The sequence below is a fragment of the Pipistrellus hanaki genome, assembly GCF_964339955.1.
Source record: "Pipistrellus hanaki genome assembly, chromosome: 3".
Taxonomy (NCBI): domain Eukaryota; kingdom Metazoa; phylum Chordata; class Mammalia; order Chiroptera; family Vespertilionidae; genus Pipistrellus; species Pipistrellus hanaki.
The window spans coordinates 27,413,556-27,430,623 of record NC_140505.1 but is presented as its reverse complement, the minus strand read 5'-3'; the positions used below and the strand labels follow the sequence as shown (position 1 = coordinate 27,430,623).

The following is a 17,068-nucleotide window of genomic DNA, read 5'->3' as shown; positions in this document are numbered from 1 at the left end:
TGTGTGTTGAAGTGTCCAGGGCCTAAAGTGTCAGGATGTTCACTGGTCCATCAAAAGACAACATGCCCATCCAAGGAGATGACAGTCTGAGGGCCAGTCTTTCACAAGGGAGTGGACCTTTTGAGGTGCTGCCATTGTCCTCAACTATTTGTTATGAAAAATGTGAACAGAGTTGAAAGGAGACTTGAAGAACACCTGTACACCTACACTAGCACAGCAATTGTTAGCATCATGTCATATTTGCCTTATCTAGACTAGCTCTCCCAGATGGTCATCTCTTCCTATAACTGTGGAAATGTTTTTTAAAAGAATTGATGCATCTTAGCTGGTTTGGCTCAGTGAGAAGGTGACTGAAGGGTCCCTAGTTCGATTTTGATCAAGGGCACGTACCTCGGTTGCAGGCTCGGTTGCATGTGGAGGCAATCAATCAATGTGTGTGTGTGTGTGTGTGTGTGTGTGTGTTTTCTCTGTCTCTCTCTTCCCTTCCACTCTGTCTAAAAAATCAATGGAAAAAATATCCTCAGGTGAGGATCAACAACAACAACAACAACAAAAAGAACTGATGCAGCCATTATGCAAAAACAATAACCATTAAAAAAACACCTCACAACCTTTTCACTGTCGGAACCATATTGAGAGAGACAGTAAAACATTTGGCACGTTCCAACAACTCATAAGAATGCGTCCAAAGTCCCATCAGTATTACCAACAATTAGTGTTTATAAAATAGCCCCCACCTTTTGCTGTTGAATAAGCATGACCATTGGCAATTATTCCTTCAATGAAAGAAATGATCTGAGGAATATTTTCAGTTACTCGCAAGTATACTGTGGGTGGGAGAACCTGAAAGAAAGCAAAGGGGAGATAACAGTTTCCACAGTTCAAAAGCAAGTCAGCCAAAACCGGCTCTCATTGTTCAAGCTTCTTATCTTCCCGGCAAAAATTAGCAACACCCTACTTTACCTTCAAGGCTGCCATATCCTGTTTAAAATCTTCTTCATACAGGTTGGCAAGAGAAGCAGGTGATATCTTCATCTGCAAAAAGATTAGGTGAGTCTATTAGGCAATCGGAGCATTCACAACAGAGCCACACGGCACCACCAGCTCCCACAGCCGGGAGGGCTGGGCCCCGTGGCCCCGAGGTGGCTTGGCCTCAGTGTGACATGCCTGCTCACAAAAAAGGGCATTTAATTTTAGGTATCAAACTTATTCTAGTAGCTTGGCTAATCAAAAAGGTTTGTTGTATTCGGGTTAGAGAGAAAAAGAAATAAACAATGTGATGATTTTTGTTTTATAATTTTTAAAACAAAAACTAAGCCTGTTTTTAAAAATATATATATTTTTTATGGATCTTTAGAGAGAGAGGGAGGAAGGCCGAGAGAAAGAAAAACATCAATCAGCCACCTACGGGAGCCCCGCAACCCAGGCAAGTGCTCTGACTGGGAACTGAATCAGTGACCTGTTGGTGTACAGGACAACGCCCAACCAATGGAGCCACACCAGCCAGGGTGCCTCTGCTTTTCTAGAATAAGGACAAGCTATTACTACTGTATGTAATAACCAGAAACCTGAGTTCCTATCTTATACCTTACCCCTCAGGAGGTAAAAGTAAACAGGTTAAAGATATATCACAGAGGAAATCTCTAAGAAATATTGGAAAGCAATATAGCTTCTGAAAACAGGGGGTGTGGAGGGTGCTCAATCTCACAGGGCCATAGCTGGGCTCATGGGGATGGGCAATCCCCCCCCAGACACACACAAATGGACATGGAATTCTGAATGTACAGCATATTGGGGCAGGTACCTGCAGCCCCAGATCTAGAGGGGGCTGGCACACAAAACTAGGTTTATATAAATATTCCTTACTTTTCAGCAAAAAAACACTCCCAGGACAGAAGCAGGACACACTGTGAAGTTATGAAACTAAACGCAGCTGCATAACTGTTGAGCCTGTGACATGACCTGTGAGCTGCTGGGACTCACCCAGCCTCTGTGGCATCAGCTGCGGGCTGGGTCCTCCTCTCCCCTGCTCCCCCCACCCCTGAGGAATAGGGCTCCCATCTTATGGGGGAGACGTTTCAGCTCTGGAATATTAAGGAACTTTCTCAAGTGAAACAACACCCTGAACCCACCTTCTTAGCAGCCAAAGACCCTAAAATAGCAATCACCCTAGAAACTGCAACCAATGAACATTTACTGAAAGGAATCTGGTGGACAAAGTGTAGCTGCCCAGTGTCTTTTTGACTGTGTTGTCTTGAGCAAGACAATAAACCTCTTGCTCAAAACAACACAGTGCCTTCGGCTATCTTTGCAACACGAAGAAAATCCCAGCTAATAAGTCTTCGGATTGCTATGAGGATTCAATGAGAAAGTCACCACTGTGAATGGAAAAGACCACATAAATATCACTATTAAAGAGACAAAACACCTAGCACCCAGACACGGCTAGTGATCAGCACATATCCGTCCTTTTCCTATGGTGCAGGTTTGTGGCAAAGCTGACCTCCTAAGATAGAAAGTTAACTTACTTATATCCAGAGGACAAAGGGCCAAACAAACAAAAAAGCTAAAACTTCAGTGTTAGCTTTCACTTCAGAAGCTCTTAATATAATACTATCCAATTTTGGACCTACTGGTCAGCAAATTGGTTGTATTTATTCATTTTTAATTTTTTAATTTTTTTTTATTGATTTATGGAAACAGAGGAATGGAGAAGGAGAGAAAGAAACAATGACGTGAGAATGCAACATCAATCGGCTGCCTCCTGCACGCCCCCTACCAGAGATTGAGCTCCCAACCCCAGGCATTGAATCAGCAACCTGACAGGGAATTGAATCAGCAACCTTCTCGTGTACACGATGACACACAACCACACCGGCCAGGGTATTCATCTATAATTTCTGTTTTCTGCATAGGAAACTCATTCCCAGGAAACTCGAATGACATAAGGGTGCCCAGGACCAGCCTCCCTTCCAGACAGCCAACACCGTCACCAGTTGTCTCAGGAGCATGGCCATGGTCACGCATGCATTTGCATCCTCTTCTTGAAATGTAGCTCCTTCCACACTTGGCCTGCTCCTGGCTTCCTTCTCTAACAACAAAGTTCAGAACTGTCCACGCAGAGCACGATGAGCCACCACCTTCCTTTCGGAGGCCGTCTGCGTCCCATCCAGACATTCCATGAACTATTCACCAGTCCTCTCCAATTACTTCCCCGTCTTTTTACTGAGACACACATGACAACACACGTCATTTCTCACAGGGGCAAATACATTTCTGAGCTTTAGACTTAGATGTTAGACCTAGATGTAAAGCCACAGGTCAGAAGATGTTTGCTAGCTCCTACCAACTGCCTTCCGAGGAAGGTGTACCAACTGGAACCTGACCTGCAATGCATGCAGGTGCCTACTCCCCACTCCTGCGCTGCACAGTGCCAGCAAACGCCCAGACGGTCACCATGACAACTAAAGGAAATGTTTCCTCACTGAAATTTTAATTCATACTTCTCTTATTTTGAGTGAGCTTGAACATCTTACATGTTTACAAACGATTCGTATTAAATGATTTATAATTATCCATACCCACCCATGTTTCTATTGAGTTGTAGGTCTTTTCTTACTGATTTGTAGAAAGTACTTTTATATAAAAGAAATTAACATTTTATCTCTCATATGAATTTCAATTTTTTTTCTTCAGTTTTTAAACTTTATGGTAGGCTTGGCTGGATAGCTGTTGGTTACAGCATCGTCCTGATACATCAAGTTTGTGGGTTTGATCCCCAGTTAGAGCACATAGAAGAGTTAACCACGAAACCGATTTGGCTCAGTGGATAGAGTTGGCCTGCGGACTGAAAGGTCCCGGGTTCGATTCCGGTCAAGGGCGTGTACATTGGTTGCTGGCACATCCCCAGTAGGGGGTGTGCAGGAGGCAGCTGGTCGATGTTCCTCTCTCATCAATATTTCTAGCTCTCTATCTCTCTCCCTTCCTCTCTGTAAAAAAAAAAAAAAAAAAAAAAAGTTAATCAATGAATGCGTAAATAAGTGGAACAACAAATTGATGTCTCTGTTTCTCTTTGCTCTTCCCTTTCCTCTTCCTCTCTAAATCCAATCAATCAAATAAATAAATAAACAAACATTATGGCCATGTAGAAAATTTTATTTTAATACTTAGCAATTTTTTCTATTTCTCAATCTTTTCCTATAAATAGCTTCTGGCTTTGAAAACAAACTCTGAAAAGCCTTCTCCAACATGAGGCTATAAAAAGTGACCCCAAGGTTCTGTCAGTAATTTGTGGTTTCATTTCTTTTATATTAAATCTCTGATCTGCCTGGAATTTGGTTGTGAGGCATATATCCAACTTTGATTTATTTTTTCCCACCAGATGGTTACCCAACTGTCAACACTTTTTACTGAATAATGCATCTGTTCCCCATTGATCCTCTCAACTGTATCAGAGGCCACTAATTTCGTTCTGTCATTTCCATCCCAAATCCACCCAGGGAGGGCAACTTCACTCTCAAACCCTGCCTCCTCCCATGTGGAGGTGCTAATGTGCCACACCTGGCAGGATGCTGCAGGGTCAGCCTCTCTTGCTTCCCACCACCATCTCCCCACCCAGATCTGCCCTTGGCTCACCCCCCCCCCCGCCCCTGGCCATTTTGGTATGTCACAGCCTCCAGGGACTAAGTGGCTGGACCAAAGTGGACACAGGACCCCAGGGACACCTAACACAGGAGGGGAATTTGGACATGGGGCAGAGGCACAACTGAATGTTGACGGAAGGAGTAAACCAGTCATAGTGAACCAGGGATGGGGTGATGAACCCTAATCTTCATTTCTGGCCCTGCAATGTTTTCTTTCCAACACCAACCTCTTCTCCAATTCTCCCAATCTAACAGGGTACCCTCTAACTTCTGGAGTTAGCACAGACCCCACAAGTTGGGGGATCAGTAGCAGAAGACCGCTCCCACTTCAGACACCAGCTGCAAATGACGGTTCCCAGGCCACTTGTAATTTCTACCCTCTGACTACAATTCGAGGGCTTGACAGAATGAGTCACGTAACTCAGAAAAGCCATCTATTGTACTTACTACCAGTTTATTTAAAAGGACACAGCTCAGGGTACCAGATGGACGAGATACATAGGGCAAAGTATGGAAAAGGGGCGGAGCTCCCATGCCCTCTGAGTTCTCACCTCTTGCCCCCCCACCCCAGCACCTCCCTGTGTCCACCAGCCCTGCAGCTGCTGAGCCCTGTCTTTTGAGGTTACACAGGACTTCATTACTTAGGATGGCTGATTAAATAATTGGCTCCTGATTATCAGCTGCACCTCAGGCCACCCTTCCCTCCCAGGAGGTAGGGTAGAGGAATAAAGATGGGAGCGAAAGTCCCCCCCTCTATTACTGGCTTGGACTTTCTGGGTCCAGCCCCATCCAGCAGCCACCCAAGGCCCCAGGCACCAGTCATGTTATTGGCATACAGAAGACACTCCATTACTCCAGAGATTCCATGGCATTAGGCGCTCAGTGCCAGAAACCACAACAAAGACCAAATACAGACTTTTCTTATACCACAGCCCTGAGCTCACTGAACTTCTGATTTCTACATCCAGGTTGGTCTGGATTTCTTTGGGTACCTCACAAAGTCTGCTCTCTGAGACATGCTCTCTTCCTGTGCATGGCACCCAAGGACCCCTCTTGGCAGCCCCATGTCTAGTGGGGTCCTCCTCACCCCCAGAGGGAGCCCTTTTCACTGGACCAAGCAGATCCTGAGCTGAAATATCCCGAGAGCCTCCAGAACAACAGCCAAGTCCTCAACACACCACCCAAGCCCAGGGCATATGACTAGTTCCCCAGTGTCACCTGCAGGCCCTCCCAAAGGTCCCCAACACACTGCACTGATTGGTTCCCAGGCAGAAGACACGCCTTCATGCCCCTTTTCTGCCTCTCTTCACGCCCTCCCTCTGCCTAGAATGTCCTCACCATTCTTGCTCTTCACGTGTCGATCCCTTCCTAATGATTAAGATCCTGTGCGCTAACCTCCTCCAGTAAGTCATTTGTTTTAATTTCTGGAATTCCAGGGAAGCCTGGGAATCTTTGCATCCCTATTATTAGGGCTTATAAAATGAACTATGTCACACGCCGAGCATCGGTCTGTAGGTCCATCTACATCAATGGACACAAACTCCAATCTGGAATTGCCTTCCTTACTTCTCTGCACAAAGTCACACACAGGTCTGACCCTGAATGTTCAGTGCACCATTTTTAACAGCTAGAAACAACACAATATTCAATGATGAAGGATGCAGGGGAACTGCCAAATAGCCACCTATGGTGGAATGCTATCTATTGTAGTTATTGAAAAGGCATATCAGTAGAAAATAAGAAGATGTGGTTTTACAAAATAAATCTCACAGGAAATAGCAGAATATGGAAGTAACCTAAGGGTCCACAAACAAAGATGGTTAATATGATGTGCCCATATGATGAATTGTCATAAGGCTATTTTTTAAATGTTCAAGAATTTTTAAAAACATGCACAAACAGCCGAAACCGGTTTGGCTCAGTGGTAGAGCGTCGGTCTGCGGACTGAGGGGTCCCAGGTTCGATTCCGGTCAAGGGCATGTACATTGGTTGTGGGCACATCCCCGGTAGGGTTTGCAAGAGGCAGCTGGTTGATGTTTCTTTCTCATCGACGTTTCTAGCTCTCTATCTCTCTCTCCCTTCCTCTCTGTAAAAAATCAATTAAAATATATTTTAAAAAAAAAAACATGCACAAACAACCAAAATTTAGTAATTATAAAAAACATATTGTGAAGAGAATCCAAGATGGCTGCTCGGGTAGGCAACTAGCCACAGCCACACACAACAATTTCAATAAAATACAACTAAAATATAAAATGGACATTACCCAGAAATACAGGAAAGTCGACTGACTGGAAATTCTACAACAAGAAGCAAGGAGAAAACCAGAAGGAGGCGCCGAGGAGCTGTAAAAGCCTAAGGTACGGAGACACGCGGCGCGCGGAGAGGACGGAGCCAGAGAGGAGGGAGGCTGAGTGCCTGGCTGGCGTTCCCAAGCGGGAAGGAGAGAAAAGCTCCGACTGTGCTGGGCCCAGCTCCAACTGCACTGAACCCCAATTCTAGGCCAGACCCTGGGGACCCAGGCTCATCCACAGGGAGCTGGGCTGTAAGGTGGAACCCCAGGGAAGCAGCGAAAGGAGGTCCCGGAGGCGCGCACATTGCACGCAGAGAAGGGCCGGCCGGCTGTGCCACAGGATTGCCCCGGTGGGAAGGAGACAGGGGCTCCAGACTGCTCTGAAAGCCACCTCCAATCCCACTACCAACTGAACTGAACCCCAATACCGGACTCATTGGGGGAGAGCATAGACAGTTTGGCAGCAGGCGAAAATCGAGGGCACCTTTCTCTCAGAGGCCCTTGCAACAAGTACTGAAGGACCCTGAGTCTCAGGAGTCGCATAGGGCAGGGCTGACGGAAGCCAAGGCTGTAGGCTCCACCCTGAAACCCCGCCCCATCAGGAAAGCTGCCTGCGAAAATGCCTAAACCAAATAGATCACAAACGAAAGAAATGGAGGACAAAAAGCGACTGGATATAGAGTTCAAAACCACACTTATAAGGTTTTTCAAGAGTTTCCTAGAAAAGGCCGATAAAATAAATGAGACCTATGAGGATATGAAAAGGGATCAACTAGAAATAAAGAATACATTGTCTGAAATAAAAAATATTATACAGAGTCCTAAAAACAGAATAGAAGATCGCAAGAATCAAGTCCAAGATTTGGAACATAAAGAGCCAGAAGACACTCCTCTGCAGAAGCTAGAAGGCAAGAGAATCCAGAAAATTGAAGATGATGTAAGAAACCTCTGGGACAACTTCAAACGATCCAACATCAGAATTATGGGGGTCCCAGAAGATGAAAGAGAGCAAGATATCGAAAACATACTGAAAGAAATAGTGACAGAAAACTTCCCCCACCTGGTGAAAGAATTGGACTTACAAGTCCAGGAAGCACATAGAACTCCAAATAAAAGGAATCCAAAGAGGACCACACGAAGACAAATCATAATTAAGATTCCAAGAGCAAAAGACAAAGAGAGAATATTAAAAGCAGCAAGAACTAAGCAGGTAGTTACCTATAAAGGAGCACCTATACGATTGTCAGCTGATTTCTCAACAGAAACCATGCAGGCCAGACGGGAATGGCAAGAAATATTCAAGGTGATGAATAGTAAGAACCTACAGCCAAAGATAATCTATCCAGCAAAGCTATCACTCAGATTCGAAGGTCAGATAAAGAGCTTCACTAATAAAAAAAAGCTAAAGGAGTTCATCACCACCAAACCAGAATTATATGAATTGCTGAAGGGGGTTCTTTCAGAAGAGAAAGTAAATAAAGATAAAAATTATGAACAACAAATACGTAACTATCAACAAGTGAATCTAAAAACCAAGGAAACTAAAAAAAAAAATCTGAGGAACAATATTAACTGTTGAATATAATAGAATCAGAGGTATGGAAAGGGAGTGAACTGATGATTCTTGGGGAAAAGGGGAGAGGGGGATGTGGGAAGAGACTGAACATAAACTGTGCACCTATGGATGAGGACAATGGGGGGTGGGGAAAGGGCAGAGGGTGAGGTGAGAAGGGGGGGGAAAGGAACATTTGTAATAATATGAACAATAAAAATTTATTTAAAAAAAAAAAAAAAAAAACATATTGTAGCCCTGGCCAGTGTGGCTGAGTTGGTTGAGCATCGTTTCGCGCACCAAAAGGTTGCTAGTTTGATTCCCGGCCCAGGTTGTAGGCTCTATATCCAGTAGGGGCCATTCAGGAGGCAGCTGATCTATACTCTATTCTCACATTGATGTTTCTCTCTCCCTTTCCCTTTTCTCTCTAAAAAAATTGATAGCCCTAACTAGTTTGGCTCAGTGGATAGAGCATTGGCTTGCAGACTCAAGGGTCCCAGGTTCGATTCCAGTCAAGGGCATGTACCTTGGTTGCGGGCACATACCTGGTGGGGAGTGTGCTGGAGGCAGCTGATCAATGTTTCTCTCTCATTGGTGTTTCTAGCTCTCTATCCCTCTCCCTTCCTCTCTGTAAAGAATTAATAAAATATATTTTCAAAAAAACCTCACACACACACACACACACACACACACAAAAAAAAAAACAACCCCTGCTACATAGAGATAAAACACTCATCAATCAAGTTATCAATCCATATAGTCTTCAATACTTACTTCATTGGCCCTTTTAATTATCTTATCATCCACATCTGTAATTCCCATCACCATGATGATGTTGCATCCAAAAACCTTGGTTAGAATCCTTCGAATTATATCAAATCTAACATATGAGCTGAAAGAAAAGAAATGTTAGGGTGTCTTTAATACATTGAGTCATCATTGTGGCCTTTAAAAAAGAGTGCATTATATGTTAACACACTGCTACCCAGCCTCATGGCCCACAGTTCCTTTCAAGATGCACAAATTCGTGCACTGGGCCCCTAGTATAATCAATAGTTCAAGTACAGGTAAAAAAAAGATTTTTACTGACTGGATCACACTGGTCCTCACAAGAAATCAACACAGATACTGCCTCAATTTCAGGATACATGTTAGCATTTTTAATTTTAGAGCTGTTCAAGTGAATTACATCTACTTAATTGTACAAAACTTTACCCATAATACAAGCTCACTAGGTAGTTAAAACACTGAAAGCATGTACCATTCTTCATTTTCTACAGCAACTATGTTTGACTATGACAAACTAGAAGCAAATAACTACAAATAAAAGCAAACACAATCCTATTAAAGCTATAAAAGATTACTCCTAAGAAATGTGCACACCATTACAGATCACCAGCTTATTGGTAGACTACATTGGGGAAACTCAGACTTATAAAACTGAACTGTTTTAAATTCCATTGAGGTCATTCAAAATCTCAAGAATCTGGTTTCCCATAAAAGCAACATTATAATCTAAGGTCAGCTAATCTCATGCTCATCTCTGTTGTCCATGTGGCCTCTCTAAAATTGAGTTCACAAAACCATTTTCCCTTGAAAACAAGCTGTGTAATTGCATCCCTTGAACCTACCTTCCTCACTCACCCCAAATACAGCTGAGGCCAAAGTCCTCCATTCTAGCACAAAACTATCTCCGAAACCCTTGCCAAGATATTTAGCCTTTTGAAGCCTCAGGCTGCTTATTTATAAATTGGGCAAAATTCCACTAACCCAGAGAATTGTTATACATAATTTTAATGCAGCATGGATTCCAACTATTATTACCATTGTCATCACTATGCCTTTCATTCATCTATATATACAATAGGCTAAGTGACTGACCAACCAACCATCTGTCCGACAGACCACATCTGACATGCACTGGCAATTTAAAAATGAACAATATTTGTCCCCATTTGACACTAACCTCCCATGTAAATGAATTCAAAGACAGTTTCCCGTGATGTCAGCATTTGCGATGACTATTAATAAATCACCAGGACAAACTCTAGACAGAGTAGGAATTTTCCTACCTGAACCCATTTTCAGACATGGCCGGTTAATGTTGCTTTCTCTCGAGTTCGAAGAGTGTGTGATATTAAAATTAAAGTTGTAAATACTTCATCACAAGGGAAATTAGTCAAGCCCTTTTACTCTAATGTGGTATACAGGGAAATATCAGAATAAGTTTAATCAATTTATCAGTCATTGCTTGTATCCATGTTGTTTTTATATCATGTTTTTGTTGTTTTTATACCATGCTTTTGTTGTTTTTATATCATGTCTTTGTTGTTGTTATATCATGTTGTTATTGTTTATTAATCAATTTATACATTATTTTCATATACATTTTATTAATTTTCTTTCATCTCTGACATTTCTATTACAGAGAAAGGGCAAATAGCAATATTATAGTGTTTATTCTAATTAATTTCCTCTCAATGTGCACGAATCCGTGCACCAGTCCACTAGTCTTGAATAAGAAAAGACTTTACAAGACATGAGATTTAAGAGGAAAAGTTAACACACATCTAAAACAGTGAAATCAAAAAATTAAGTCACATGCTTGTGCCAGAGGAGCTCAAGGGCTGTAACGTCCTGAGATGCTGCAGGCGGGCTGCTCCCCCAGGGCCGCTCCACATGAATCACAGGAGGCTGCACGGTGGAGGGGGCAGGGAATGTGAGCTCAGCCCACCTACCTGGCTCCCCACTTTCCTGCTGTGAGACCTGATAACCCTCTGCATTGCAGTCTCCCCATTTGTAATTTGGGAATAATAACAGCACTGCCATGAAGAACTTAAACCAACAGAACAGAATTGAAAGCCCAGAAATAAACCCACATATATAAAAGCAAATAAATTTTCACAAAGAAACCAAAAACATACAATGGAGAAAAGAAAGCCTCTTCAATAAATGGTCCTGGGGAAATTGGAAAGCCACATGCAAAGAATTGAAACTTGACTTCCACTTGTCACCATACACAAAAATTAACTAGAAATGAATTAAAGTCTGAAATATAAGACCTGAAACAATAAAATACATAGAAGAAAACATTGGTACCCAACTTATGGACCTTGGACCTAAGAGAGGATTTTATAAATTTAATCTCCAAGGCAAGGGAAGTAAAAGCAAAATTAAATGAATGGCACTATATCAAACTAAAAAGCTTCTGCACAGCAAAAGAAACCATCATCAAAACAAAAAGGCAACTAACTGAATGCGGAAAGATATTTGCAAACACCTCTGATAAGAGTTTAATATCCAAAATATATGAAGAATTCATACAACAACAACAACAGATCCAATTAAAGAATGGACAGAGGACCTGAACAGACACATCTCCCAACAAGACATATACAGGACCAGCAGATATTTATTTATAAAAATACATGTTCATTGTAGCGTTATTCACGGTGACCAAGACATGGAAATAACCAAAAACTGAAGTGTCTTTCAATAGTTAATTAGATAAAGATGTGGTACATATGTATATACAATGAAATACTACTCAACCATCAGAAAAGATAAAATACTGCCATTTGCAACAACATGGATGGATTCTGAAAATATGCTCAGTGAAATAAGTCAGAAAGTCAGAAACTTGATTTCATCTCTATGTGGGATATAAGACTGAAAGAAACAAATAAACAAATAAGACAAACAAAAACTCATAGACACAGATAACAGTAGGATGGTTGCAGAAGGAAGTGGGATGGGGGAAGGCAGAAAAGAGTAAAAGGGGTGACAGAAGAAGACTTGATCTTGAGTGAACGAACACACAATGCAATATACAGATGGTGGATTATAGAATTGTGTACCTGAAACTGATATCATTTTATTAACCAATGTCACCCCAATAAATTTAATAAAATTAAAAATAACAGCACTGCCACCTGGTGTCATTAGAATTACATCGATTAGCATTTCTAAAGCATTAGAACAGTGGCGGCACATAATAAGTGCTATCTGTGCCTGTTAAGTATATGTTTGTTTGGTTTGGTTTGTTGTTTTTTTAATCTCTTTAAAAAATATTTTTATTGATTTCAGAGAGGAAGGAAGAGGGAGAGAGAGATAGAAACATCAATGATGAGATAATCATTGATTGGCTGCCTCCTGCTTGCCCCCTACTAGGGACTGAGTCCACAACCCGGGCCTGTACCCTTTATTGGAATCGAACCCAGGATCTTTTGGTCTGCAGGCTGATGCTCTATCCACTGAGCCAAACCAGCTAGGGCTGTTTGTGTGCTTTTTTAAAAATAGAGAGTGGTGTAGCTACCTGGGGAGCTAAGTAGGGACAGACCTCTAGAACCACAGAGATGTCCTTAGGATTCTGAATTTTACCTCGTAAGCAGTGGAGCCATGCCTACCATCTCTGCCCCCAAGATCTCCCAACTTTTGCAGAAATAACATAGTACTAAGATTTTCTGCCTCAAAACGGGCATATTGAGTGGAATAACTTTTCTTGAGGAATGGGCTTTATATTATTAGCAAAACTTCCATAGTGGTTATCCTTGAGTGGGGGCAGAGGAAAGGAGAGATGGAGGAGGTCATAGAGGATGCTTGGGTGTTGGTACTGATGTTTCTCCATCTAAGAGCCATGAACATTCATTCAGCTGTACCCTTAAGATTTGTACTCTTTTCTGCATTTGTAAGGGCAAATACAAATTATAAGTTAGAGGCTTGATTCTCTAGTTGAAAATAAGAGACTCTCCCCTCCTTCTGCCTTTCAGAATTTCCTCAGATCTTTTAAAATGTATGTAAATTTTTATAATCCTATATAATAAAAGCCTAATATGCAAATTTCCCCCTCGGGCAGTGGTTCAACCAAGAGTTCGACCGTTCACTATGACACGTGCTGACCACCAGGGAACAGCATGGGACATGGCAGGTGTCAGTGATGTAGTGCTGGCAGTGGGCAGCAGTGAAGGCACTGCCAGCCCCGATGGGCCCTGACAAGAGCAGGACTGTAGCAGGATGGTGGAGCAGGTGAGTGGGCAGCGCCAGGCCAAGGCAGGTATGAGTGGAGGCCCAATCACCCTGCTGACTGCCCCACTGACGGTGACCAGCAGCCACTCTCAGGTGCTTAGGGAGCCACGCAGGGGTGGGGTGTGTGTGCCCTGATCAATCACCTGCAGGCAGGATGGTGGAGTAGGTGAGGGGGTGGTGCCAGGCCACGATGGGGTACCAGGCAGGGCTGAGGGGCTGGGAGGCTGGGGGCGTGAGCTGGAGCCCAATCCCCACAGGCCACCCCAAGGATCCCACCTGTGCACGAATTTGTACACTGGGCCTCTAGTAACTAAATAAGCCACTGTCGGTGTGGCAATTCAGGAAAGTTTCAAGGACCTGGAAGCCATCCCTTAAAATTGAAGCCAATGAAAATAATGTTCTATCACCCAAGTCTACACTGCAAGCCCTGCCTAACTAGTGAATGTTGTCCACTTAGCTGTACAGAAGAGTACAATTTCTTTCTACCTTTGCAATCATTTTAGTGGGCTGCCTATAACGTGCATTTCATTCCAGCTTAATGCTTATTCAATAATAAAACTGTTTTCTTTCTCTTCTCCCTTTATGGAGGTGTTTTTCAAGTTGGGAGATGATTCATTTTCATAGTTCCCCAATATATGTCATGCTTCAATAAAGAGGTCAAACTATGCTTTTTTATAATTAAGTTAGCCCCAAGTGAAGGGGAAAAGAATGATTCCTAGACCATTTATTTTGTTATAACAAAACACAAAGAAGTTCAGATTTTGCTGGCTGATACATACTTTTTTTAAATGTATACTAAACAAAGGTAACTTTTTACTTTTACTAGTAGTTTCAATCTGAAGAATAACAAGTTTAAGTACAAGAGAACATACAGCCGAAACCTGTTTGGCTCAGTGGTAGAGCGTCGGTCTGCGGACTGAAAGGTCCCGGGTTCGATTCCAGTGAAGGGCATGTACATTGGTTGCGGGCACATCCGCGGTGGGGAGTGTGCAAGAGGTAGCTGGTCGATGTTTCTCTCTCATCGACGTTTCTAGTTCTCTATCTCTCTCCCTTCCTCTCTGTAAAAAATCAATAAAATATATTTAAAAAAAAGAGAGAACACACAAAATATTAGGGAACGTGGCAATTTTGACAAATGAGAGAGCCAAGCACAGGGATCAAATATATACCAATTCCACCCCAGCTCCAACACATCCTATGTGTGTGACCACTGGTAGGTTACTTATCCTTAATAATTGTTGAACCCTCACCACACATCACAAGATTAAAAAAGATGAATAATATTGCCCTGGCAGGGTGGCTCGGTTGGTTGGAGTGCTGGCTCCTATACCAAAAGGTTGCAGGTTCGATCCCGGGTCAGGCCACATACCTAGGTTGTGAGTTTGATCCGCCATCGGGGCAGGAAGGAAGGCAGCCAATGGATGTTCTCACCTTTCTCTCTCTCTCCCTCTTCCTCTCCCTCCCTTCTCCTTTCTCTCTCTAAAGAGCAATGAATATATCCTTGAGTGAGGATTAAAAAATAAGCAGGTGTATTATTATCACCCTCCCATTTCAAGATGAAAAAAGCAGAACTCAAAGTATTAAAGTGGCTTGTCCAAAGTTGGAAAGTAAATAAATAGTGGGAGCAAGACATGAGAACTGACCCGCTGATCCCAGGGCCACTGAAAAGGCCACACCTCACCAAGCCCATCAAGAAACACCTAACTCCAAAATGTGTCCTTTCTCTGCTCCTCACTGCCTCCGGGGTTGCCTCACCTGTGAAATCCATGTAAGTGTTTAGAACTGTTACAAGAGCCAGATGAGACTGTAACATGTGTGCTTCCCACACTCCCTGGAATAGAGTAAATTATTCTGAATTCTTACGTAGACAGTGAGAGATGAAAAACCTCTGCAAAAGGCTTTTCTCACCCAAATAAATGAAAATTAGAATTGAGGACACTCACCAAGCATGGCCAAGGTGTGCATGATCATAAACAGTTGGCCCACAGCTATACCTAGAAACAAAGTTAAAACACATCGTGTGAGACATACTTGCCTGAAAAGATGTCACCTTCTCAACTAGGATTATCATATAACCATGTCCTTTTTTCTTTTTTTTTTAAGGAACTTCTTTTGTGGAATGTAGTACAGCTGGGAATATATTATTACTTGACTGGCTTAATTCATACCACGAAAGTCCTGTCATTTCACTGTGTCTATCCCATGTCATCCATGGTAGCCCCATCATGTATTTTATTATTTACTAAATGATTTCCAACTGAGAACCCAGCCCCCGCTTCCCACACGGACCGCTCCGTCCACAATCCTTCCCGCCCCCCCCCGCCCCCCCCGTTACCCCCGGAACCTCGCTCCCACAATCCCGGCGGCTACCAGGAGGCGGCGTCCGCGCTGCCCACGATTAAAGGGTCCTTCCTCAGGGTGAGGCTGTTGTACACCTTGACGCCCGTGTCGTGGCCTTCAGGCTGCAGCCAGCCCTGCCCGCGCGTCCCGGACACCGCCCGCCCCGGCCCCGGCCCCGGGCCCGGCCCCGGCCCCAGGCCCAGCGAGGCCGGGAGCCGCGGGGCGCCCACACCGGCCCCGAGCGCCCGCAGCATGACGGGCCCGCGAGCCACCCGGAACCAGAGGACTCGGGGCAGCTTGGGAGCTCGCCACGCCCACTCAAGGGCCCGCCCATCGCTAGAGGGACCACCCACTCCAGGCCCCGCCCACCTCTAGAGGGACCGCCCACTCCCGAAGACGACCGGCACGGCCCCGCCCAGCCAGAAAGGTCCGAGGTCGGGCCCCGCCCAGCCCGAAAGGGGAAGGACGCGGCCACCTCCACCCCGGAATGGGACCCGCCCAGCTCCCGCCCACCCCGGAAGAGGGCCGGGCACAGCCGCGCCCATCCCGGAAAGGACTTGGTCCGGCTTCCCCCGCTCCAGGTTAGCCGACGGGTCAGCGTCCGCTGGAACGCTGGGGAGGGGAAGGGGCGCCGGCGGGGGACGGGGTCCGGGCCCGGACCGCGGGGAGAGGCATCCTCCCCCGCCCCGGGGAGGGACCCCTCTCCGTCTGTGCGCAGATCGCTGATGCGGTGTGAGCCCGGCGCGGGAAGCTTCTAGGAGCCGGAGGTCACGGTCCGGGCACCGGCCGCCGTCTCCTCGCGAGTTCGCGAAGCACGTTTGCACTCCAGCATGTGCGCAGGTCTGCACCTCGGTAGGCGCACACTCCCAGGGCATGTTTGCATCCCAAAGCACGCCCTTTCTCCGCCTCCGGGTGAAAGACCGGAGCTGGGAAAGCACCCATTCATCTAGGACTGGTGCACGTGGTAGGAAATGTCTGCTTGGGATTCACGTTCAAGTTAAAAGATCATCTAGTCTCTCAAGAACAAAAACATTCTAAATTGCGGTTTCAGTGGAGTTTTTTAAAGGGGGGTTCACTTGAAGTTATTTTCAAGTTATCTCGACAGACATGCCCCTATTAATATGTTGCAAAAAAAGTGTTACAAAAATAAACACACAAATTTTTGCACTTGTCCTTAAAAAGCACCGAGAATTCTGTGTTATTTTGTGTGTGTGT

At 44.4% G+C, this 17,068-nt stretch overlaps 2 protein-coding genes across 2 annotated transcripts in view; one reads left to right on the top strand and one right to left on the bottom strand.

The window, feature by feature from the left end:
• The window catches only part of CARS2 (cysteinyl-tRNA synthetase 2, mitochondrial), a 37,440-nt gene extending 21,274 nt beyond the window's left edge, over window positions 1–16,166 (bottom strand). Inside the window, 5 exon segments of the mRNA XM_084879841.1 lie at window positions 738–843; window positions 964–1,035; window positions 9,263–9,380; window positions 15,457–15,507; window positions 15,884–16,166. Coding sequence (XP_084735967.1) covers window positions 738–843; window positions 964–1,035; window positions 9,263–9,380; window positions 15,457–15,507; window positions 15,884–16,107 — 571 coding nt within the window. The 5' untranslated portion in view covers window positions 16,108–16,166.
• The window catches only part of NAXD (NAD(P)HX dehydratase), a 151,116-nt gene that overhangs the window by 47,265 nt on the left and 86,783 nt on the right, over window positions 1–17,068 (top strand). The window lies entirely within an intron of this gene.